Source organism: Rhipicephalus sanguineus, chromosome 4 (assembly GCF_013339695.2).
Source record: "Rhipicephalus sanguineus isolate Rsan-2018 chromosome 4, BIME_Rsan_1.4, whole genome shotgun sequence".
Classification (NCBI taxonomy): Eukaryota; Metazoa; Arthropoda; class Arachnida; order Ixodida; family Ixodidae; genus Rhipicephalus; species Rhipicephalus sanguineus.
In genome coordinates this window covers 184764034-184789106 of record NC_051179.1, presented here as the reverse complement: position 1 = coordinate 184789106, position 25073 = coordinate 184764034, and the positions used below count along the sequence as shown (strand labels likewise).

General features: G+C 48.2%; 1 protein-coding gene across 1 annotated transcript; it reads left to right on the top strand.

Annotated features, from left to right (window-relative positions):
• The first annotated feature begins 1442 nt into the window (after nt 1-1442).
• On the top strand, nt 1443-24621 carry LOC119390959 (endothelin-converting enzyme 1). Its single transcript, XM_049415510.1, has 4 exons — nt 1443-1503; nt 17077-17175; nt 17574-17650; nt 24474-24621. The coding sequence occupies exons 1-4, from the start codon at nt 1447-1449 to the stop codon at nt 24583-24585; spliced, it is 345 nt and encodes a 114-aa protein (XP_049271467.1). The 5' UTR covers nt 1443-1446; the 3' UTR covers nt 24586-24621.
• Nucleotides 24622-25073: the final 452 nt, after the last annotated feature.

The following is a 25073-nucleotide window of genomic DNA, read 5'->3' as shown; positions in this document are numbered from 1 at the left end:
ACCGGTAACGTGCAGCTGTTATAGATCTTTCTATTGAGGCATAGTGGTAAACTACCATTCATGATTTCAGAATGCCGGCCTAATGCGCTCCATCCCATTCTTATCCTTCTAGTTACTTCAGTCTCATGGTTCAGTCTCCGCGGTCACTGCCTGTTCTGAGTAGACATTTCTGACCACTTCCAGCCTAGCGTTCTGCTGTCCTTGTGCAGTTCAGTAGTCATGATTTGCAATTCGTCCCCTAGTTATACGTCAACGCAATGTCATTAGCGAATTGCAGGTTACTAAGGTACTCTGGTACTCTCCTCTAACTGCTCCCGCTCTAGGGCCCTGAAAACCTCGTGTAAGCACGCGGTGAATAGAATTGGGGAGATCGTGCCTTCTTTATTGGAATTTGGTCGCTTTCTTATGAGACTACAATGGTTGCTGTGAAGCCGCTGTAGATTTCTTCCAGTATTTTTATATATGGTTCGTCGCCGCCCTGATTCCGTATTGCCTGCATGACTGCTGAGATTTCAACCGAATGAATGCTTTCTAGAATCTATGGAGGCTATATATAGGGTTGGTTTGTATTGCGCGCCTTTCTCTATCACCTGATTGATGCTGTTAATGTGGTCTATTATCGAGTAGCCTGTACGAAATCCTGCTTAGTCCTTTGTTTGATTGAATTTAAACGGTCCTGATTCTATTAGCCTTTACCTTTGTAAGTATCTCATACAACGGACAGTAAGTTGATCGGCTTTTACTTTTTCAAGTTCTTGACGTCCATTTTCTTATGGGTTGAGATGTTAGCATTCTTCCAAGATTCTGCTATCCATCACCTTCAAATGACACTTTGTATGCAGGGTGGCCAGTTTTTCTCGCTTATCAGAAGAGTATAAAATTATCAGGAAGTCTCCCAAACATTCCGGTGCGGCCTGTGCAGTGCAATGGTTACTCGTGTAACAGGCCGGTTACATAAGAATAGAAAAAGAACTGCGCGTGGCAATATGTGGCCTACACCGAGAGTCCCGTTGCAGGCTCGTACTTTGGGACCTTCGTTTGTTCAAAATCAATCAATCAATCAGTCGATCAGTTTCATTATGACATAACACGTTAATTAAAAATTAACGTGTTATGTCATAATGAAACTGATGGACTGATTGATTGATTTTTTTTTACTTACTACAGATGCCTACGAAATACAAAAATATACCACGTGACATGGTCGCTTGCACGCTGTGATTGCAGTGCTCCCAAATGCTCCGCATACGCGCGCGCGCACACACACACACATATGCACACACAGTTTACAACAAACTTGGCTCCGGCAGAAAACAAAGAAGGATTTCTGATTGGGAAAGGTTACCTTCGATTTAACGTCATAACAGTAGCCACTGCTCGTGTGTTTTGTGCAGTCACTTTGCTTTTGCTCCGTAACAAATGTCGATTCGTACGCAGATTGACGGCATGTCGACACTACCCGAGAACATCCTGGACAACATGGTCATTGCGCCCATCTATGAGGTGAGCCCATACTCAGCTTGGTATGAAGGCTAGCTGGTATTCCATGGAACTAAACAGTACAGCGCGGAACCATTTCTAAGACGTGACAACCAGAGGAAGGGAGGGGGGGAGGGGGAAAGGGAGTGCCATGACTTCCCCCGCAAATCCTCTACGGGAAGTTCATGATATAAATATCTCATGTGAGTCGCGTATTTCATAAAAATGTCCTCACTGGATTCAAACCACTGATAACTCGTATAAGACAGTACAAGATCAAATGGCGTATCGTAGAGCACCAATTCTGTGAGATATTGGTGTTAAAAAGCATTGACACCGCGATCGAAGCAGCAAAATTTTACCCTAACGGACTCAGGCTCAAACTGAGGTCCAGCCGCAAGTCTAAGGGAGTCCGGCTGAGTAATGTTCTAGTGAATTTGAGTCCGAGTGAGTCCGGTTGCGAAGAAGTTTAGTGCGTCTGAGTCCGAGTGAGTCCGGTTGAGTAAAATTTTGGCGAGTCTGAGTCTGAGTGAGCCCTCAGAGCAAAATATATTTCTTGAGTGAGTCTGAGTGAGCTCCACTTTTTTTTGCCGACCTATGAATATGCGTTGTTTATTTCTTGGCTGGTTCCTATTGCCATTATATTTTGCTCTTTAGCAAATAAATGATAATTGTTTATTAATGCAAGAAAGAGAGAAAATTTGTTGGAAGGCAGAGAGGGTAGCCTGAGCTAGTACGCCCCGGCCTGCTACTCTACTCTGGGAAAAATGCAGCGGGTGAAAAAGAGTGATGAAATATGATGATGGTGACAGAAATAAGTGATCCGTGTTTATTTAATAAGACATGATTACCATCGTAAAGAGGACAGTTAAGGACGCTAATAAGCATCATTTATTTTCCTATATGTCCACTAGCCCAACTGTCCGCCTTATAGCGCATACACCCTTTCATAATTGTAAATCTAGCTTTCCTACGATGCAGTTAGCCCAATCAATGGCACTTAGTGACTTCTGCAAACAGCGTGTTCAAGCGCAGTTTGCTTGCGCTATGTCGCGTAAAATGTAGACTGAGCTCTCATGACATGAGCAGGCAAATAGACAAACACCAGCACGTGACACTGACCCCGTCTCCAGTTGAAGCACGAAATGTGCCGCCATTAGTTGGGGGAATGAGCAGCGCAAGGAAATGCACTCGCGGATTATGAATAGGGTCCATCAGGCCCTTTTCATAGTCCGTAACTTTACGCATCTGTTAACCAAACGTCTAGCATACAGTCCACTGATATTGAATAACTGCCCTTGTAGCATTTTCGTAATACTGGATGGTCGCATATTTCCGGGGAAATGCGGCTTTCAGCTAATGCTTCCACTCCCATGTCAGCCAGCCTAGAGGACCCTGTCTTCTGCACTGACACGAAGGGAGGACAGCCGCGAAATACTGAATGTTCTAATGTCTGATACATTAGACAGCGCTCGCAGTTCGGGCTTTACGGTGGTCTAGTGGTTACGGTGCTGGACTGCTCACTCGAAAGTCGCGGGATCGAATCCCGGCCGCGGCGACCGCTTCTTCGATGGAGGTGAAAATGCTTGAGGCCCGTGTACTGAGATTTACGTGCACGTTAAAGAACCCCAGGTGGTCGAAATTTCCGTAATCGTCCCTATGGCGTCCCTCATTATCATGTCGTCCACTGAAGTTCATTCCTATCTGCTGTAAAGGCCAGCGAGGTGGCTCGATAGGCTGCAGAAATCCGGCTGGCCTAGTCAGTGGTGTCTTCCGTCGCTCAGCAAGTCTTTACGTAGCGGATGACGTCAGCAATGAGGCGAGGCCAGTAGCACTTTTCTTGTATTCTCGCAAGCGTGCCGGAAAATCCAAGGTGTCCAACCGTCGGATCGCCATGCAAAGTTTCTAGAACCTCTGTACGTAGAGCTGGTACTACGAGGAGATAGTTAGCCCGGAGTGGCGAGAAGTTCTTCGTTAGGAGAACGCCGTTCCGCGAGAAAAACGACGCCAGTCCTCGCTCGAATACCTTTAAAAACGGTGGCCTTGCCCTCGAGGTCCACAAGGCCCCTGAGTTCCGAGTCGGCTCGCTGTCATTCGGCGAGGTCATCAGCACTTAAGGTTCCCAAGAAGCAGGGGCGTAGCCAGGGGGGGTGGGGGTTCGAACCAGCCCCCCCCCCCGGAAGTTGTTCAGATTTGCTTGCGTGTGTATATACACGCGCACATACAAACGCACGCACGAACATGCATAAAGTATGGCTGAACCCCCCCCCAAAAAAACAAAAAATTTCTGGCTACGCCCCTGCCAAGAAGTAGTCACCATCCTTATCGTCCTGCGGCGGTGGGTCAAGGGGGCACGATCGAGACAGGCAGTCGGCGTCATAGTGCTTTCTTCCGGACTTGTAAACGACGGTAATGTCGAATCCCTGAAGTCTCAGACTCCACCTTGCGAGACGATCGTTCAAGTTAGCTAGCCAACATGGTGGTCGCTCACAACTTCGAAAGGCCTGTCGTAAAGATGGGGGCGAAACTTTTATGTAACCCAGATGATGACAAGGCATTCCTTTTCTGTTGTGGACTACTTGGCTTCCGCCTTATATAGCGACCGGCTAGCATAACTGACAACCCTTCCGTGTCCGTCAGTCCTCCGCACTAGGACGGCTCCGAGCCCTACGCTGCTTGCGTCGGTGTGGACTTCCGTGTCAGCGTATTCGTCGAAGTGCGCAAGTATCGGCGCGGCGTCTTCAGGCGTCGTTTGAGATCTTTAAATGCGTCGACTTGTGCCGTTCCCTGCTTAAATTCCACGTCGGTTTTCCTCGGTTTTCGCGGCTCGGCGATCCGTGAAAATCCCTTGACGAAACGTCTGTAATAGGCGCACAAGCCAAGAAATCGGCATACAGCCTTGTGGGCGGCGGGAAGGCAGCGATGGCAGCTGTTTCCGTGGGTCGGGGTGAACTCCAGACTTGCTAATCACGTGGCCCAAGAACCAGAGCTCCTCGCACGCGAAGTGGCACTTTTCTGGCTTCGGGGTGAGTTCGGAGGTTTTGATTGCTTGAAGTACAGCTTGAAGGCGCCGGAGGTGCCTTTCGAAGATTGAGGCAAGCGCAACGACGTCGTCCAAGAACACGAGGCAAGTTTGCCACTTCAAGCTCGCCGGTGCTGCATTCATTACGCGTTGGAAATTCGCAGGCGCCGAGCAAAGACCGAACGGCATGAACTCGAACTCGAACTTGAACTCTGGTGTTATAAAGGCTGTCTTCTATCGGTCTCTCCCGTCGAGTTCGATTTGCCAGTAGCCGGTCTTGAGCAGTGCTGGGCAGTATCGAAGATACATGTATCTTAGATACTCTTTGGGTATCTTGTATCTGTATCGCGATACATCTCTCAAAACGAGTATCGATATCTGTATTTCCGATAAATCCAATAGTGTGTCGTGTATCTTAAGATACAAGATACTGCAGTAGAAACACCACCTTGCGAAGCAATAAACGTTGGATGAACTTCAATTTTCAAGCTGATACTGCTGCCACTAAGCCACCTCAATAAAACTAACGCCAGTGACATTCTTTTCTTTTTCCGCCAGAGTGCTCCAGCGAGCCCCGGCGATTAGGTCCACGATTCCCTATTGGTGAACCAGAGTCACGTGATGCCGCTAGAGCCATCTCGACAAAAACAATTGCGCGAACGTCTACGCGCAGCGGACCTTTTGTTTTCTCTGTTTTCTGCCTTTTTTAGTAGTGTCGGTGTCATGACACTTGTTCGTGGCAACGGTACTGTGCTGCGTACTGCAATGCCTGCGGCGTCTTTGACTCAAATTCTGATACCGCTATAGTGTCGTTATCGAAGTTTGTGTTGCGTGGTGCTTCGTTGCAAAGTGTCAAGAATGCAAGAAAGGGGTGACTTGCGTCTCCCGACTTTCACACATCAGCGATTTGAAAGATCTCGTGGAGTTAAGCATGACTTACAAACCATGAGATTGTCTTATATGCAACTGAGATTCTAACAACCGTCGTACCACCAGTGTCAATGCTAGATGCTTGTCGCCATGATGGTCTAGTGGTCAAGTTATCTGGGAGAAAAAAGGGTAAAAGATTGCATGTTAGTGAACATGTTGCTAGCGAACGCTTTACACCAGCAGATAAGTAGGATATAAAAAATCATTGCAGTTTTATGTCCTCAATTGATTGTCGCTACCACAATAAATATCGATACCAGCATTGTAGCTGCTCTACACCTGTCGGCCGATGCTGTATTACGAAAACGGTAATAATCTTAAAGGCCAACTCCGGCGATTTTTCGAGGTCAATGGACCTCAATAAAATTCGCTGGGTACGTTCCTTTTCACGTTCCCGTTATTTATGCCAAATTGCAAGCTGGAGACATAGCAGATTAATTACAAATGAATTTTATTGATTGCCCCGACTCTCCTCACCTCGCTTCCCAGATTTATTGGCAACATTGTGTGCTTGACGTCATTTTTGTTAAAGTGGAAGTGACGGAACCGAGGGGCCACTAGAGCGTCTGCTATCCGCAAGGCAACAATCGCATGTGTTTGGCGAGCGCTTCGTTGGCTGGGCGTGTGAATTTCAGTTCCTTGTGGTAATGCGTGCGATGGATGGCAAGTGGTGTCGCGTTGTGGGCTGCACACGATTCCCCGTTGGCAGTCACGAAACACTCGCACCAAACGATTACCCTGCGTCTTTATATTAGAGCTAACAATGCCGGTTTACCGCACGGAAAGTGCGCATGCGTGAACATTACCGTACGAAAACACTTTCCGTAACATATATAGGGTGCACCGGGCCTATGGGTATACGGTGAGCTGCGCGTCGTGCGAAATAACGTAGCCTAATCTAGTACCGTTGGTGCGAAAAGGTGGCTCGTACTTGGCTTATATTAAATTCATTCAGCCCTATCAACGCGACGTTGAACGCCGCTATTGCCAAACTTATGCACTCTTGCCATAGCAATAATAAGAAGCTTTAGTTAGTCCGCAAACTTCTCAGCGATAGCACTTTTCCCGATCGCGGCCCCACAAGCTTAAAGGGACCGACAACTGCCCAGAATATGAAATGAGTTGACTCCACTGATGTAAAGATTGTCCGTTGCACTGACTCAAACCAACCCTGTTTTTTTCGTGAGAGATGGATTTATATTTTTATTTCTCAATTGAAAGGCGCGAGAAATGACCTGTGGCGCCTCTGGCGCCAAACACATGAATGAACCGATGAAGACGGCCACGTGACCGTTGATTGCTGTACGCAGTCGACGATTTTTTTGTTAGTATTGAATTATTGTTCGTTCCTTTAAATTAAAAGGTATTACTCCATAATAATGTACATATAGGACTGCGTTAGTAGTATGCAATAAAGTGGCGCTGCCGTCGCGTGACTTAATGATCCCATGCTCGTCAGCGCGTCTTGAGCAACTTTTCAGCGTGCTCGTGCAACCGTGCACGCAGTTTCCAGGTCGCTAAGATTTTGGAGCGACATAGTTTTGCTACCTACACTTCGTCTCAGAAATGACGCGCGCTGCTACTCGGTGCGGCCGTGCATATGCACAGTTACGTTTTCGATTACTTGGCTTGGCTCGTGTATCGAGAGAGTAACAACGCCGGGACAAGCCATCCATGACACAGGCGCAGGCGCACACAACGCTGTATAAATACCGGGAAGGTGTATAAAGCCACACATCTCATTGTAACAGCTTGCTTTTTTCAAAAATGGTTGGAAAGCTCAAAATAAAGGTGGTTAAGCGTAGTTACAGTAACTCCTGCGAAAGCAAGACAACGACAGCTTTCACAAGGGCTAGCGGCATCGCTATCAATTCTCAGCGTTGCTGGAGCAAGCCTCCATGCGTGTTTGGAGCCTTTCAGATCGGAAAATACTGCTTATAAAATAACCACGTGCTTTTCGGATAAACCACTGCAGCTACAAACGCTACGAAGGGTGAGCTTCCTGTTGCGCCGTAAAAAACTGGGTCGAGAAAAATCAGTTGTCGGTCCCTTTAAACCGCTTGGACAGGTGGCACCATCTGGCGGTGGAATGCGCAACCAGGCAAGCAAAGAACTAAACAGGTGTGTCCACTTCATCGAAGAGGAATGGAATGGCGATTTTAGTTGGCCTACAAATGCGTCGGAATCGCAGCCGTCATTTTCCGACAGCTCCGAGGAGCTTGTGCGCGCAGCACGGTCAGACACACACAAGATATATTTCCGACGGAGTCATCTTTCCCCTGAGCGTCTGCTCTTTGCCGCTTCCGCAGCTTTCGTACTACGCGCTGGCGGGACCGGCATGCTTTGCATGATTTCCGGTTTTTACCGGCTTATACGTCACGCGAAGTATGCTCGGTTGGGTTTCGGTTTCGGTGTTGGGCTTTTTTTGCTTATTTAAAATTATTCTCCAATTTGCCGAGTATTTCTGCTATCGGGCCCGTGACAGGAGCGTCTCAGCACCATTAAAATAAAAAAAAAGCACCATAAAAGCACCATTACTTGGTCATGACAAAAAAAATGGTCGGAGTTGGCCTTTAAGGACAATGTAAGACAGCAAAGCGGTATTTGCTCCATCGTGCGGAGGCTCCTCAATGACGTTCTTGCAAGTAGGTGGCAACCTGGTCGCCAAGCAGAGCAGTGACACTCATTAATTACAATAGTATCAAGGAAAAACCACTGATAGCGCAGCGTATGAAGAGCTATGATGTTAAGCAGCCAAACAAATCGCACTTGTTTCGGAATGAAACTAGTATACTTTGAACATATAATAATTGTTGGGTTTAACGTCCCTAAACGACGATATGATTGAGAGACACCGTAGTGGAGGCCTCCGGAACTTTCGACTACCTGGGGTTCTTTAACGTGCACCTAAATCTAAGCACACGGGCCTTAAGCACTTTCGCCTGCATCGCAAATGCGGCTGCCGCTGCCGGCATTCGATCCCGCGACCTGCGGGTCACCAGTCGAGCACTTTAACCACTAGACCACCGTGGCAGGTTATGCACTCTGCAAGAAAGACGAAACTTTCGGGATACAAACGGATATCTCGTTAAAAGTAAACAAATTTGGTCGCAGTTAAGAAATTTTCAAATAAACACTTTGTACATTGGCTTTTGCTGCTTCGTTACATAGATCTATAATAGCAAATTTGCGAATGTATCGAAGTATCTTAAGGTATATTTGGGAAGTATCGTATCGGATACAATAATTCCGGAAGTATCTTGTATTTGTATCTGAAATGCTTCTTGCCCAGGTATCTTGTATCGTGTCGCGATACAATATTGAAGTATGTTTGCCCAGCCCCGGTATTGAGGCCCGTCGACGAAAACTACTTCGCGCTGTGGAGTCGATCCAGGGCGTCGTCTATACGTGGTAGAGGATACACGTCCTTCTTTGTGATTTTGTTCAGGCGAGAATAATCGACGCATAAACGTAGGGTTCCGCCCTTCTTCACTAACACCACGGGTGACACCCACGGACTCCTGGACGGCTGGATGATGTCTTCGCGTAGCATTTCGTCGACTTCTTTCTTTACGGCCTCGCGTTCTTGCGTCGAAACACTGTACGGGCTCTGACGGAGTGGTTTGGCATTTTCCTCTGTAATGATGCGATGTTTTGCGACTGGGGTCTGACGATTTCTTGACGACAACGAAAAGCAGTGCTTGTATTGCAAGAGGAGGGTTTTGACCTGCTCTTGCTTATGCTTCGGAAGGCTGGGATTGACGTCGAAAGCGAGGAGTAGGCGCGGAAGAATCGGTGAGGGCGAAAGCGTGGTTTCCACAATTTCTTCGGTGTAGGCGGCCGTCGTGCCTTTGTTCACGTGCTTGTACTCGTCGCTGAAGTTTGGGAGCATCACTGTTGGTTTCCCTCCCCGCGGCTTGGCTATTCCTCTTGCAACGCAAATCTCGCGGTTAATCAACTGGTGTGGTCGCCTTCAACGAAGCCTTCCAGGCCTGCTGATTTCTGAGTTCCGATGGAAATGATGACGCTGGAGCGAGGGGGAATGGTGACCTGGTTTTCCAGCACATCCAAGGCGTGCGTTCCTGCCCCGCCACGGTGGTCTAGTGGTTATGGCGCTCGACTGCTGACCCGAAGGTCGCGGGATCGAATCCCGGCTGCGGCGGCTGCATTTTCGATGGAGGCGAAAATGTTTGAGGCCCGTGTACTTACATTTAGGTGCACGTTAAACAACCCCACGTGGTCGAAATTTCCGAAGCCCTCCACTACGGCGTCTCTCATAATCATATAGTGGTTTTGGGACGTTAAACCCCAGATATTAAGGCGTGCTTTACTGGCGGCATGTGCGGCGGTAGTGCTTTTTCTGTGGATATATTGCTATCAACTCGTATTTCAGGTGGATGAGTGCACCACGAAGGCCCAAGAAGTCCATACCAAGGATGATATCTCTCAAGCAATGCTGTAGGACTATGGAGCTTGCGGGATAAATCCGGTTCTTAATGTTGACTCGCTGTGCAGATTCCTGCCGGCATTACTAGGTGACCTCCAGCCGTCCGAATTTCGGGGCCTACCCAGGCGGTCTTGACTTTCTTCAACTTCGTGGCGAACGGTCCACTGATGACAGAATAGTCGGCTCCGGTGTCGGCGAGAGCTGTGACGCTGTGCCCGTCGATAAGAACGTCAAGGTTGCTAGTTCGTCGTCTTGCGTTGCGGTTAGGTCGTCGCGTCGGATCACAGCTACATCGGTTTGTCCCGCGGCTTTGACGTTGCGTCGTCAGGTCTTCTAAGAGCCGCGAAGTTTCGACTCCAGGGCTCCGTTCGGCTTGTGGCATTTTCTTCAGATTTCGTCGCGGCGTCGTAGTCGGCAACGGAGGATCTTCGGTATATTGTCGTAGAACAACCGCAACCTCCATCGGTTGCTGCCCTTATATTTCCGGATACGGGCTAGGTGACCGGCCCCAGGCTGGGCCAGCTTATGGTCGTCGTTGGGGAGAGACGTAGCGGCCTGGCGACGGCGATCGGGAAGGTCCTTGGGGGATCCATTGCGCTCCTGTGAGATAGTCGGCGATGTCACGTGGCCGTTCACCTCGTTCTGGACGTGGCACGTTTTTGGCGAAACCACGCAGTCCCATCTGTCGGTACTGGCAGCGGCGGCGGATGGTGTGACTAGCTTCCCCGCAGTGGTAGCAGATTGAGCGATGGTCAGGGGCACGCCAAACGTCGGTCTTCTTAGGAGCATAGCGCTGCCTGACAGGCGGCCGCTAGGGCGTCAGTGGCGGCGGCGGTGTCTGGCGACGGTACTGCGGCGGCGCGGCGTCTTGACGTGGGCGAGGAGGGGGCGTTGCGTCGGGTTGCAGCAGCGTAGCCCATAGCCTACAGCTGCGGCTCTACTAGCTGAGGAACGCCCAGAGATTGCTGGATCTCCTGGCGCACGAAATCAGCAATAGAATCCACTTGAGGCTGCGATGAAGGTAGGATTTTCCGTAAATTGCTCTAATCGTCTCACGGAGGTCGTTGGAGCAGAGCCCTTGGACTTCTGTGAAGTGTGGCGTAGAACGACTATTGTATTGCCGGTTGCGCATTTCCAGCGTCTTCTCAATAGTCGTTGCTTCCGAAACAAATTCTTGGACATTGAGTTCCGCATCAGACCCGCGAAAAGCTCCTGCTTGACTCCTCGCATGAGAACGCAAACTTTCCTCTCTTCTGGTGTGGCAGGGTCTGCGTGGCGGAACAGTCTGGTCATCTCTTCCGTGAAGAGCGCCACATTTTCATTTGGCAACTGCACACGGGTTTCGAACAGAGCCTTGGCCCTCTCCTTGCGTACGACGCTTGTGAATGTGGCTAGGAACCTGGTGCGAAAAATATCCCACGTTGTAATGCTTCGCTCTTGGTTCTCGAACCAGGTTCGAGCGGCGTTTTCAAAGGCGAAGTAGACGTGGCGTAGCTTCTCCTCACCACTCCAGGTATTGAAAACGGCGACGTGGTCGTACGCTTTGAGCCAGCTTTCCGGGTCTTCAAATGATGATGCGCGGAAAGTTGGCCGCTCCCTGCGTTGTTGTAGCACGACTGTCGCGGGCGGTGGCACAGTGGCTGTAATCGTTGCCGCAGTCGTGGTCATGGCCTTTGTCTTCCGGGTCTTATCGAGTAGAAGCCCGTACTCTGGTGGTAGACATTGTTGCCTGCGGCTGGCTCGCAAGTCGGGGTTGGCGTCGATGTCTTCTTCTTGACTTGGACTGGGTTAACGGCTTGACGGGGCGTCCGGAACATGAACGAACAGCACCTCCACCAGATGTTACGTGGTCGTGACGTTGGACAAGGCAACGGTCGGCGAATTTAAGACGAAACGTTTCATTTGGGCGAACCTTGTCTGGCAAGCGAGAAGTGAAACTACAAGCGATACACGCTGTACATTGATAGCGGCGAACGGAGCGTCGGCCGTCGATAATCTGATCTGCAGTAAGGCGCGTCGGCATTTATACATGCGGCATCGGACATTCGAGCCTTATCGCTGGTGGCCGCATTAGTTCCAGAATAATCTCAGCTGTTCGCGTTTGCGTGTTCAAGCCTATAAGAAGATTCTAAAATAATCTGGAAGGTTTCGAGACATTAGGGCGTGGCTCGCGCAAGGCAGCGGTCACGTGTGCAACGGACTGGTTAAATAAAAATAACCGAAGAAGGGCGTGTGGCAATATTTAATGGCAATTGTATTCTGAATCAAATATGCAATCATGTACCTTTTATAATGTTGGAAAAGCAGCCTCACTGGCCAAATGATGCCTGCATTTAACTAGAATGCACTAGAACAGGGGAGAGCTCGGAACGAGTTTCGAAAAGTGAAGCCCAAACAGGGTCAATCCGCTTGTGGTGCTGCGATCGGTAGTCTGCAATGTGTCGTCTGCGCGCGGCTCCGCCGAAGGGGTGCAGGGGTAGAATGCCCGTTTCCCATTCAAAAGTCCCGGGTTCGAATCGCAGCCGTACATGGCGGGTTTTTATTCTTAGTGTCACCTTTTATAGCTGTATTGGTTCTTTTTTTTCTTAAAACTAGATTCAGTTGCTACGTGTTGCTTCAAAACGTAACGCAAAATGTGAAGTAAAATAAAAGAAATTTGACAGTGAGCGTAGTAAAGTACCTCTATAACTACGCTCTAATGTCCTCTAGGGACCTTAGAGCGTAGTTATTTGCAGTGGCACCGCCCGAGATTCAACAAAAACGTAAAGCATGTCCTCCGAGATTTTTGCGAATGCGAAACTCGAAACGAGATTTCACATTGTGGGTTACTTTTTGTAGCAATACGTAGCAACAGAAGCTCGTTTTAAGAAATAAAGGAAAATTTATACAGCTATATAAGGTACACTAAGAATAAAAACCCACCATCTACAGCTGCCATTCGAACCCGGGCCTTTTGAGTGGGAAGCGGGCAGTCTACCCCTGCACCATTTTGGCGGAGCCGCGCGCAGCTCTTAAACGACGACACATTGCAGACTACCGATCGCAGCGCCACAAGCGGATTGACCCTGTTTGGGCTTCATTTCCTGTACATTTGTGCTGCGGCCGTTCCGAGCACTCCCCAGTTCTTGGTGCTGTCTATACGGCTACGCCAAATGCGAGAGGAAAAAAAGCATTTTACTTCGGAGAGATCGCGGTGCATGGTGCCACTATTGTTACTGATCAGCATTTATTGGAATTAAACATGTCTATAATTATGTAGAAAATTCTCTGGGCTTGGTTCATACTTGAAGAGGTGAGAAGGCGCCAACCTATGGACGGTGAAAAATCATCGGCCCTTCCATTCCATAAAGATCAGCGAAGCTGCGTAATATTTCTATTCAACGTTTACTTAGGTGTCGCATTTAGCGCCCCTTTTATGCCGAGCTGAAAGTGCGGTTGCGTGACACAGCATGTTGTTCACTCCTACGTAATCTTCAATGTATTATTTAATTTGCTTATTTTCTGTTCAATATTATGATATATCGCGTACAGTCAGTCATGGAAAGCATGTAGAAACTGTTCAAGCAGTATCGGAATATCAGTGTTGACTTAGGCTCAAAGATTGATTGGTTCGTTCATGAGGTTTGACGTCCCGAAGCGACGTCCCGGACCGCCTCCTTAACGTGCACTGGCCTCGCACTGTAAGAGTGCTTATAGCATTTCGCCTCCATCGAAATGCGACTGCCGCGGCCGGGATCCAACCCGCGTCATTCGGGTCAGCACCCGAGCACCGTAATCGTTGAACCACCGCGGGATCAAATTCCGAGATTGAATCAAATATTCTATTATTCGAAATTTCCCATTATTTACAGGTACGTTTCCACTAATTTAGTAAAAACTTCATTGCTTGATTAGCGACCATGCTTCAATATCAGTAGTATTGTAAGCAGGTCTCGTGGGGCCCTGGAACAAAATGCTATTCTAAACTGTCAACAGCTCTTGCATGGAACAGAAGCAGTACGTACCCGCTGAAAAGCAGCGCTTAATTGTCACAGCCGTGCGAGATTCTTGCTCAGACATGTCTGTCGTCTTGCGCACAGAAATGGGGCCACAGGGGGCGCGAACGGTCATAAGTAAAAGGAGCCCACAAGAGCAACAAATGTTTTAGATTTGCTCTTCACCAATGCGCCTGAGTCGGCGCGATCAACACTAGTGCTGCCAGGCATAAGCGATCATGACGCTGTCCTGTGTGATATGGACTTGCAATACGTGAAAAATCCAATCGGTAACGCCCGTCGAATTTTCAGCAATGGGAAAGCACGCGTCTGTGATATATCCCTCGCTCTAAACTCTTTCTACGGCACATTTGAAACTCAGGCGGAATTTATGAATGTTGAGGAATTGTGGCAAACATTTAAAGAAAGAATTGCTGGAACTACGCGAAAAGCATGTGCCATCACGGGTTCTCACTGCCAGGCGCAGCAGAAGTAAACCATGGTATTCACGTGACGTGAAACGTAGGGCCAGGCAGCGTGCGCGTCTTTGCTCTGTTTATAAGAAAACCCCCTCGTTACGTATTAGAGGTGAACTCAAGCGAAAAACGGTAGATATGAAAGCGGCTTTGAAAAAGCTAAAGATAAATTCTTTCATATATTTCACCTGCGCCTAAATAAACGCCCCAAGGAACTGTGGAAATTTTTTTATCTTATCGATTCCGGCCCTTGAAAGCAATGGCACCACCATCCATAATGATGTCGAAAAAGCTGAATGCTTTAGCTCATTTTTCAGTTCAATGCACACCCGTCGGGTTAACACGACTGACACTTTTGTACGGCCCACTGAGGTGGTGGCTGAATAAATGAGCGATATTGTGATTGACCGGTATGGAATAGATCTAGACTATTATCAAATCCATGAATGCCTCTAAAGCCACTGAGCCCAATAGTTTGTCACCTGTATTGCTCTCTTTGTGCCCGCGCCAAATATCTAAATACTTGTGCGTCATTTTCCCTAAGTCTTTAGAAGAATCTTCATTACCCGATGACTGGAGACTTGCAAACGTAGTGCCTGTTCACAAGAGTGGAGCGCGCATTTCACTTACAAATGTTGCATGCAGAATACTTGAACATGTTCTGTTTACCAATGTTATGACTCGTATGAACACGCATTCCTTACTTAATCCTCAACAGCACGGCCTCCGTAGTCGTTTTTCCTGTACAACACAATCACTTGAATTGACGCACGACTTATCCTGTGCTTTAGATAAGGGTTTCTCTGTTGACTGCTTGTTCCTAGATTTTAAAAATGTTCCCCACTCTTTATTAATTGAAAAACTAAAGGTATATTGTGAACGATACGGTTGTGAACTGGATAAACGAGTATTTAAATTTGAGAAGGCAAGAGGTCGTTATCAATGGTAAGACATCTCGGGAAGTTGATGTGTCCTCTGGCGTGACCCAAGGGTCAGTCTTGGGTCCGCTATTGTTGCTCATCTACATAAATGACATTTGTTCCGGTATTTCATCACATATCAAATTTGCCGATGACTGTGTTTTGTACAGAAATATACATAGCTTTCGTGATTGCACTACTGTTCAAAACGACCTCGACAGGGTCTTAGAATGGTGTGATAAGTGGCGTATGTTTATTAATGCAAAAAAAAACAGTGCATATGTGTTTCGCTAGGAAAAAGGCCCCCATGACTCATTTTATGTTGTAAATTCAACCAGGCTGTTATCAGTTCGCGAACACAAGCATCTTGGTGTATATTTCACACCGGACCTGGAGCCGTCACATCAATCACGTCACAACTAAAGCCGGACGTGTGCTAGGTTTCCTGCGCAGAAATGCAAAAAAGTTACCATTTGAGGCCAAGACTCAACTATACATGTCTAACGTTCGATCTATCTTAGATTACGCTTGTGGGATCCGTGGAAGGCAGGTGACGTGTCCAATTTAGGAAGAATTCAGAACATAGCTGTGCGGTTTGTCTGCTCTCATTATACCAGGAGTTTCAGTGTTTCAAAAGCAAAAGAAAGGCTTGGTTGGGAACTTCTACGCAAACGAAGGGAATATCTGAGGTTGAAACTTTTTCACAACGTATTTCATAACCGAACAGCTCTGGTCCCCTCGCAATACTTTCACAAACCAGATTACGTTTCGCAGCGACTAGATCATGCCAGTAAGATAAAGGAAATGAGCTGCCGGACTGACGCATTTAAAATGTCATTTTTTCCAGGACGCTAAGCTAGTGGAATAAGTTGTCTCCGGAAGTAGAGGACATTACTTCACATTAAGCATTTTCAAATTCACTGCTGGGTCTCCAGTAGTGTACTCGCGCGGTTGTGTAAGGAAAAAACTGTACTATGAACCCGATTACTGTTGTGTACGTATGTTGACAGTGAATTGTGTTTATTGTAATGTTGAAGTGTTGAAATCTGTATTCTGTGTCGAAATATTGTATCCCCCCCCCCCAATGTAATGCCCTTGGGCGCTGTGGGTACTGTGATAAATAAATAAATAAATAAATAAATAAATAAATAAATAAATAAATAATAAATAAATAAATAAATAAATACGGAATGTATTTCTACGTGACGTTCGAAGATGATGTAGGTGTCGGTGCACCAAGACACATCCGAAGTCCCTAAAGACGACGATCCGTTTGCCTCGTTTTATCTGGTTCGTATTCCTTCTTGGCAGTGCTAAATATGTACTGTGAAACAGTGGCGTAGGAAGAAATTGTTTTCGGGGGGGAGGGGGGAGGGGGGAGCACGCCCTTGATATGACGCGGGGTCCGGGCAGGTAAGTATGGTCGAGTGTCATTTCGTGTTCTGCAACACATGGCAGAAAAAAATTCCGGGGGGGGGGAGGGATCACGGGCCCGGTGTGGTCCCCGCCCCCCTGGCTGCGCCACTGCCGTGCAAATATTTTCCTGCTTATTGGTATATGTACCCTTATTCAAACTTTGTTGTACCGCAAAGTTACACCACATAAGATGCTACAGGAGATGAGTGACACCGGTTTCTAAATACACGAAATGAACAAGTGGATTAAATGGGGAAATGTTCAGAACGGTGGCGCAGCCTGTTTGCTCATTACCGACTACAGAGCCTGGTCCGGGAAACTTTCGATATTTTACGTGACTCGCGTAACGCAGTCAAACGAGCCTGTGCAAAGCGCAAAAGCTTTTGTTGTCATCGTTCGCGTGTGTGTGCAGGCGTACCGCGAGGCTCACGCCAGCTCCCTCAAGGAGCACACCATCCACCACATAGACGGCACCGCCTTCAACCAGGTCTTCTTCCTCTCCTACGCACTGGTACGTTCTTCGGATTACTTAACATGCGTCAGCTTTTTTTTTAATCCGTGCCATGGTTCGATACGGCTTCTCACTTGAAGTCGCGATACGTCAGAGGCTTGGAATGAAATGCAGGGGGCCGCAATACGCAATTTTCCCTAGGTGCTGAACTGCACACATTCGTGTATGGATCTAACGTATGCTGTGTGAGCTCAATAATCGACAGCTCACTGCACGCACCTTCGGCTGGTTATGCAGGAAGCGTCAAACCCATTTATTCGATTGTGCAAATTTCGGTAGCATTTCCGTTTCACGGTAGTTTGTTAACCGTGTTTATGATGTGCGAAAAGGGATATCGATATTACAGTGTCACAATCAGCCGTCCAACGTGGCGCGTCTTATTTCTCTTGGTCGAACAGGGCCTCTGCGAGAACATGGACAAAACGGCGCTCCGTGACATGGTCCTGGAAGGAAGGGTCAGCCCCGCCAGGTTTCGGTCAGTGTGCTGTTTATTACGCCGATTTAGATTGCGCTGGGCAACGCAAACCTTGTTGCGGGCGTTTTGCGTTCGTTTGTTTGCCTGGCGACCTGCGTCTTCCCATGCTTGAGTCCATGTACAAAAAAATAAGCCCTTTGGGAAAAACACACCATCTCCCGCTAAAGAAGACCATGAGGCGATGCGAAGCAGTGTTTCGGCAGGTAGAGCCTGCGTTTCAGAGGAGGAGTGGTGAGGGGGAAAGGGGAGAGGGAATGTGGGGAGGGGAAAGGGAGAGGGTTTGTGCATGCGCAGTAAGGGTGGTCACGCCGCACACCACCACCGGTTTGACCTCCGCTATAAAATGCTTCACATCTAAAAGTCATCAGCCAGTAATTATTGGCGTAACAAGATTCCAGATCTTACAAGAAACTCTCATGAAAAGGATCCACACTACAGTTGAGAACATTGTACAGGCAGCAATAGCAAATTTCACCACAAGCGTGACCAACAAGATTACCACGTTAGACGCCAAAGTGGATGGACTTGCAGCGCAGCTAAACAATTTTATAGCATACGTGAAGAAGACCTACATCACCAAAGAGCACCTCAACGCTTCACTGAGTGACGTTCATCCTGACAGGAAGCGGGCACGAGCAAATGGCCGAAGTTCCTCTCGCTCAGTTTCACCTTCCTGCGAGTGCCAGGGGGGACCAGAACCGATTGAAGATGGCGGTCCCTAATCACAGGACGACAAACACGCTCTCAACTCTCCGCATCTGGCAGTGGAACTGTCGTTCCTACCGTCCACGCTATGCTTCCTTACAAGAATTTGTCAAGCAGGACCCACCTGACCTTATAGCACTACAAGAAACAAATACAGAGAACGTCCGGCTACTAGGCTACAACGCCCACGTCCAAACAAAGCGCACGGCAATACTCACAAAAAAGAATCTGACGGTACAGGAATTGGAACCGGTGAACACACCTATCGAACATACCGTAATAGAAGTAATACCAGAAAGGAAATCGCACAAGAGTCTCATCATTGCGAGCGTGTACAGCCCCCCAAAAGACCAACTGCCAGACTTCGACCTCTTGGTACGAGAACTGAAGAAACGCGCCGATGGTCATCAAGTCGTTATAATGGGCGACTTCAACGCCCCTCACACAGCTTGGGGCTACCATATCACCACAAAGAAAGGCGCCCGAGTACACGACACTGCTCAGCAGCACAGACTAACTCTGTGGAACGATCCACTCCAGACAACAAGGGTAGGAAATAGTGTCTCCAGAGACACAAATCTTGATCTCACGTTCACGCTAAACGTGCGCTCGGCAGAGTGGGACCGTCTCCCAGAAACGCTAGGCAGCGACCACCACATCATCCAATTAACCGTAGCTCACACTCGCAAGCCCGCCAGGATAGGCACTGCCCAAATAACGGAGTGGAAGTTATTCAGAGATGATCTAAATGTTCAGACCACCATCGAGAACATAGACGACTGGATGAAGAATGTCCTCGACACGGCGGAACGTCACACCAAGAGAATTCAGCTGAATGAGGAAGCGCCAGCCGTTGACACGCACCTCCTCCATCTCTGGGAAGCCCGAAGATCTCTTCTCAGGAGATGGAAGAGACAGAAACTAAATAAGCAACTCAAGAAGAGAATCGCCCTGCTCACTGAACAAGCGCAGGACTATGCGGAGAGGCTAGGAAGACAGAGCCGGTATGCATTCTGCGACGCACTACAGGGAACTCTAAGCACGAAGAAAACGTGGCACATCCTTCGCGCTCTCCTCAACAGCGGACCTACAAGGACGCAACAGCGACAAAACCTCTGCAGGCTCGTACACAACTACGCCGGATCAGAGGAGAACCTCCTTCGAGACGTTCAGAAGAAGCTGTGTGGAGACCCACCCATAACCACGACGGCACACGACAGTGCCTACAGTGGAAAACCAAACCCCGAACTTGACGAACCCTTTACGGAGACTGAACTCTTCGCAGCACTATCTACACGCACCAGAAATACCAGCCCAGGCAAGGATCGCATTATCAACAAGCATCTTCGGAACCTTCCGCAGCAGGCCACCGAAGCCCTACTCCAGTATTTCAACAAATGCTGGGAAAGCGGAGAAATACCTGCTACGTGGAAACACTCGGAGATCACCATGATCCCCAAACCCAACAATCCCTTCAGCATCGAGAACCTGCGACCAATTTCCCTTACCTCGGGCGTAGGGAAACTATTCGAGCACATGGTACACAACCGGCTAACTCCGTACCTCAAAGACAAGGGATATTTTCCGAACACAATGTTCGGATTCAGGCAACACCTATCAACGCAAGACATCTTCCTTCTGCTCAAGGAAGACCTTATCGATCATCTGAGCACCAAAAGCAAATCTTCAATTGTAGCCATCGATATAAAGGGAGCTTTTGACAACGTCAGTCACGACGCTATTCTCTGCAATCTCGAACACCTGGACTGCGGGTCACGGATATACAACTACGTGAGGAATTTTCTCACGCATCGCACGGCAACAGTGGGCATATACAACCTCCGCAGTGACACTTTCTGACTACCGAGCAGAGGTACTCCGCAGGGTTCGGTCCTTTCGCCGTTGCTCTTCAACGTTGCCTTGATCAAACTACCCAGCCTCCTCGACGCTATACCAGACCTACGACATGCTTTTTATGCAGACGACATCACGTTATGGACAAGGGCCTCAAATACCGGAACGCAAGAAATGCGCCTACAAGAAGCCATAGATACCATCGAGAGGTATTTACAAAAATGCGGCCTCCGATGCGCTCCCGAAAAGTCGGAACATCTCATCCTGAAGTCTAGAACGAGAGGACGGCCAGCCGCCTACAATGAACCCGATCCCAGCGTCACCCTAAACGGAAAGCCCATCCCAAAAGTGGCAACTTTACGCGTGCTGGGGCTCCACATCCACAAAGATGGGTCCGGGGCGGCCACACTCCCTCGACTACAGCGCACGCTATCGCAGCTAACGCATCTAGTCAGGAGAATTGCGAACCATAGACGCGGCCTTAAAGAACAAGACACGTGTGATGCAAGCTCTCCTCAGCAGTCGAATAACCTATGGCACTCCCTATCTCGCGCTGAAGAATGCAGAGGTGGAGAAGCTCAACATCCTAATACGTAAGGCCACCAAAATCGCTTTGGGGCTCCCATTCACGGCTTCCACTGCGAAACTTCTCAAGATGGGCGTACACAACACCTGGCAGGAACTAGCCGAAGCGCACAAGGCTAGTCAACTGGAACGGCTAAAGCTATCGTCTACTGGAAGATCAGTGCTTCAACGGCTGAACTACGGCGAAACTTTTGTAGCCGACACAGCCACGGACCGAAAAGAAAGAATTCCGCCAAACATGCGCGAATCTCTCTGCATTGCACGAATCCCGCGCAACATGCACCCTACGCGTCACAAGCAAAGAAGACAGGCCCGAGTGAATGTTTTACGGCGAAATCACAGCCATGATCCGGACGCCAGATATACAGACGCAGCCAAATATCACGACAGAAACGCCTACGCTTTGAGCGTCGTAGATTCTCGGGGCGTAGAGCTCGCATCTGCCACAATTCACGCCCGAAACCCAGAAACTGCAGAAGAGGCGGCAATTGCATTAGCAACCACCACGTGCTTGGATGCAGCTGTCGTCTTAACAGATTCGCAAGCAGCCATACGAAGCTACACCAAAGGTCGTGTGTCTGTACAAGCACTGAAGATATTGAAGTGCCGAAGCACTCCGATGCCGTACACCTGTGTGACATGGGTTCCTGGGCACGAGGGGCTGGAGGGGAACGAGGCGGCACACGCCGCAGCCCGCGATCACGTCTTCCGGGCTATCCCCTCCCACTCTCCAGACGCCGGGACTGCGTCCGCGGAGGCTGAACCCGTACCCATCACATACCCTGCAATACTGCAACATCAAAGGCTAGAACGCAGAGAGTACCCCCCACCACATTCAAAGCTCAACAAAGAGGACAGCACCATACTCAGAAGACTGCAGAGCAACACTTACACCCACGGTATACTGATGCACAGAGTGTACCCAACGTTGCATGACTACCTCTGCCCAATTTGCGGCGTACCTGACACCTTGGCCCACATGATCCTCGCGTGCCCGCGCAGCATACAGACAGACGCAACGCCTTCGCCGAATGCCAGTAACGCCGCTAAAGAAAACGAGGACCTTCTCGAAGCGTGGGAGGCCAAGCTCGCCTCAGAGGACCTGGACCAACAACGACGTCTCGTCGCCAGGGCCAAAGAGGCAGCGAAGGCCAGAGGGTTCCTGGAATGAGGAGACCTCCCACCTAGGGTAGACGCGGGACTAGCACCGCGACACCGTTTCGTACAATAAACGTTTATTCCTCCTCCTAACTGTGAGCGGCAAGAAGACAGCACAGCGGATCAGCGAACAAGCGGGCGTAGCCAGTATCTTAGTATATACAAGGGGTGTTCAAATGAAAAGGTACGAAATTACGAAACGACACTTGTTTGGGATATGGCGTGGAGAACCTGTTGAAGAACTGGATACCGTCGGGGTGATTAAAAAAGGGCTTTATTTAACACTGAGTGAGGCCATTCAGACCCTGCTAGTCTTCCGATGTCCCCGTTTCTCCTCTCGTGCTCGCTGGTACTTCTTTTTTCTCTTCTGTCGGCCCGCTGGCGCTCGCGATGAAAACAACATTCCCGGCGGCGCAATGAAGTTAATTACGGAGTTCCAGCGTATATAGCTTTTGCATGGACCTTGTCACGATCAGACCTCCTTGCTGTTTAACACAGCTTGCACGAACGGACATGCCCATCTAAACTTCTAAAGACTTGAAGGATACTTGCAAGTTTCCATAACACTGGGTATAAATGAAGACTTTATTCAAAGTATACACCGTGGGCCTGAGCACAACGATCCGTTTGATAAACGAGCCGAAGGATTCCTTGTTCCCAGAACTCCTGTGGTCTGGACGAAACCCAGTGCTTGACAGCGTCCTTGAGTTTTTCATGTATACGCACACGTACAAACACGCACGAACAGGCATAAAGGTAATCGACGCCCCTCCCCCCACCGCCCGAAAAAAATGTTCTGGTTGCGCCACCGTTGAGAGAGGCCTTCCTACTGCAGTGAACAAGATAAGCTGACGATGATGATGATGAAAGAAACTATACTGTCGAGGGTTTCGATTTCCTTCGTTTTGTCTCCTTTATATTGTATGCGTGTTACCATTTCAGGTGAATTTGTGAAACATGCGTTTTCACTTCGTTGGCTTGTATAACACATGACCCATATCAATAATGAGGCTTTTTCGTGGCTTTAACGTAACAATTTCAAAGCAAAAAACAATTATGGCAGCTCGCACTAGTGGTGCCAACTGAGCCTGAAAGAAGAGCGGAGCTGGGCGGTCTTCGTTGTTTCTCTTCTTCTCCTTCTTTCTCTCTGTTTATTGTATCTCTTTTTTTTTATCTGTTTCTATTTCTCTCTTTGTCGATCCATCTTTCACGCTCTCTCATCTTTCTTGCTCTTTGTTCCCTTTATTTCTATCTCTTTCTATTTACCGCTTCCTCTTTCGTTCTACCTTTCCTCTCTTGTTTCTCTCTATTTCTCTTTTTCTGTCGCTTTTTGTCTAGCTCTCTGTTTTCTCTCTCTCTTTCTGTCTCTGTTCATTTCTATCTCTTTCTCTCTCTCACCGTGTTTTTCTTTAATTGTCTTTCTATTTTTCATGTATTTATTCCCTTTTTTTCTCTCTATATTTCTCTTTCGCTTTCTTTATATCGCTTTTCTCTCGCTCTCTCTTTCTTTCTTTCACTTTATTTTTCTCTTTCTATTTCTTTCTCTCTCCCTTTCACGCGTTCCTTTTCGTTTAATCAGAATCGTAATAACGCGGAAGCAACACAAAGGACAAGAAGGGACGCAGACAAGCGCTTTTCGTTTAAAGGGCCCGACAGCTGGCCTGAACGTGGGATTAGATCCTGGTATGAATTGAATGAAAAGACCGTAAAATATAGTGACCGATTCCAGCGTCCTTTTCGCTTTGCGAGTAGGATTTATATTTTTAAATCGTGTGTAAAGTAACAAAAACCGGTATTTAGAATAACAGAGAGCTGAGCTAGTTGGTAAGTATTCATTCTAAAAAGACAGGGCGTGCAAACACGGACACAAGAAAGAAGTCAGGACACCACAAACGCCGACTAACAACTAAAGAGACGCACAACGGCGGAAAAGAAAGAAGGCACGAAAACTTATCTGCGCATGCCCATGCTACAGGCGAACCTATCAATCCGGCACGCGTGACGGTCTACGTGGAAGATAACTGTTACGGCATTTGATTTCATCTTTATGCAAGTTAATCGACGGTTGGCTCACGCATGCGCTAACACTATTCTCGATATGTCATGCTTCAATCATCAGGTGCGTTTCTTCATTTCTATGACGGTACAACTTTCTTGTGTCCGTGTTTGCACGCCCTGTCTTTTTAGAGTGAATACTTACCAACTAGCTCAGCTCTCTGTTATTCTAAGTGATTTTTAAACTACAAAAAATAATCTTTGCAAAGCTGACAACTCAATCGTGCAAGTAGTTTCAGAATTCAAGGAGACAGACAAATTTGTATGTCTCAAATTAAATAGTCTCGCGTCGACGCCCGTTCACGTCGTTTCTGTGTTGCTTTCCCGTCTCTGGTTTTATCGCGAAGGACGAACTTACTACAGTTAAGGAAATATGCCAAGTAGTCCGCGGGTTCTCTCGAGTAACAACTTCAGCGAGGAAATCGAGTAATATATTTCGTAAGCGACACAACTTTTTTGCGCGCAGGGTGAACGTGGCGCTCATGAACTTCAACAAGTTCGGCAAGATCTTTGGGTGCGCTCCGGGCACCCCCATGAATCCAATCCGAAAGTGCACCGTCTGGATGAAGCACGAGTGAAATGCTGCTGTTCTACGTGGTTAAAAAAAAAGAAAACACGAGAAAAAGAACAGAGACATTGTTTTTCTTTTGTGTGTGTGTGTGTTTGGGGGGGGGGGGGTGCGAGTGCGTGTGCGTGCGTGTGCGCGCGAATGTCAGCTTACCGTTGTGAGTAGTTGTATGGGAACTACACTAATGCAGCCATGGCAGGTTGGTATTGCAGCTTCTGTGAGCCGAAATGAAGTGTGGGACATGTTAATAATAATATCTGGGGTTTGTGCCAAAACCACGATATGATTATGAGGGACGCCGTAGTGGAGGGCTCCGGAAATTTTGACCACCTGGGGTTCTTTAACGTGCACCTAAATCTAAGTACACGGGCTTCAAACATTTTCGCTTTCATCGAAAATGCAGCCGCCGCGGCCGGAATTCGATCCCACAACCTTCGGGTCAGCAGTCGAGCGCCATAACCAAGACCACCATGGCGGGGCGTGTGTGATGTGTTAGGA

What these genes read in the sequence shown, in the direction of transcription:
- LOC119390959 (XM_049415510.1), top strand. Translation starts at nt 1,447, where the DNA reads ATGTCGACACTACCCGAGAACATCCTGGACAACATGGTCATTGCGCCC. An exon ending in TCATTGCGCCCATCTATGAG is followed by an intron (nt 1,504 to 17,076) that starts GTGAGCCCATAC and finishes GTGTGTGTGCAG; the next exon opens with GCGTACCGCGAGGCTCACGC. An exon ending in TCTTCCTCTCCTACGCACTG is followed by an intron (nt 17,176 to 17,573) that starts GTACGTTCTTCG and finishes TTGGTCGAACAG; the next exon opens with GGCCTCTGCGAGAACATGGA.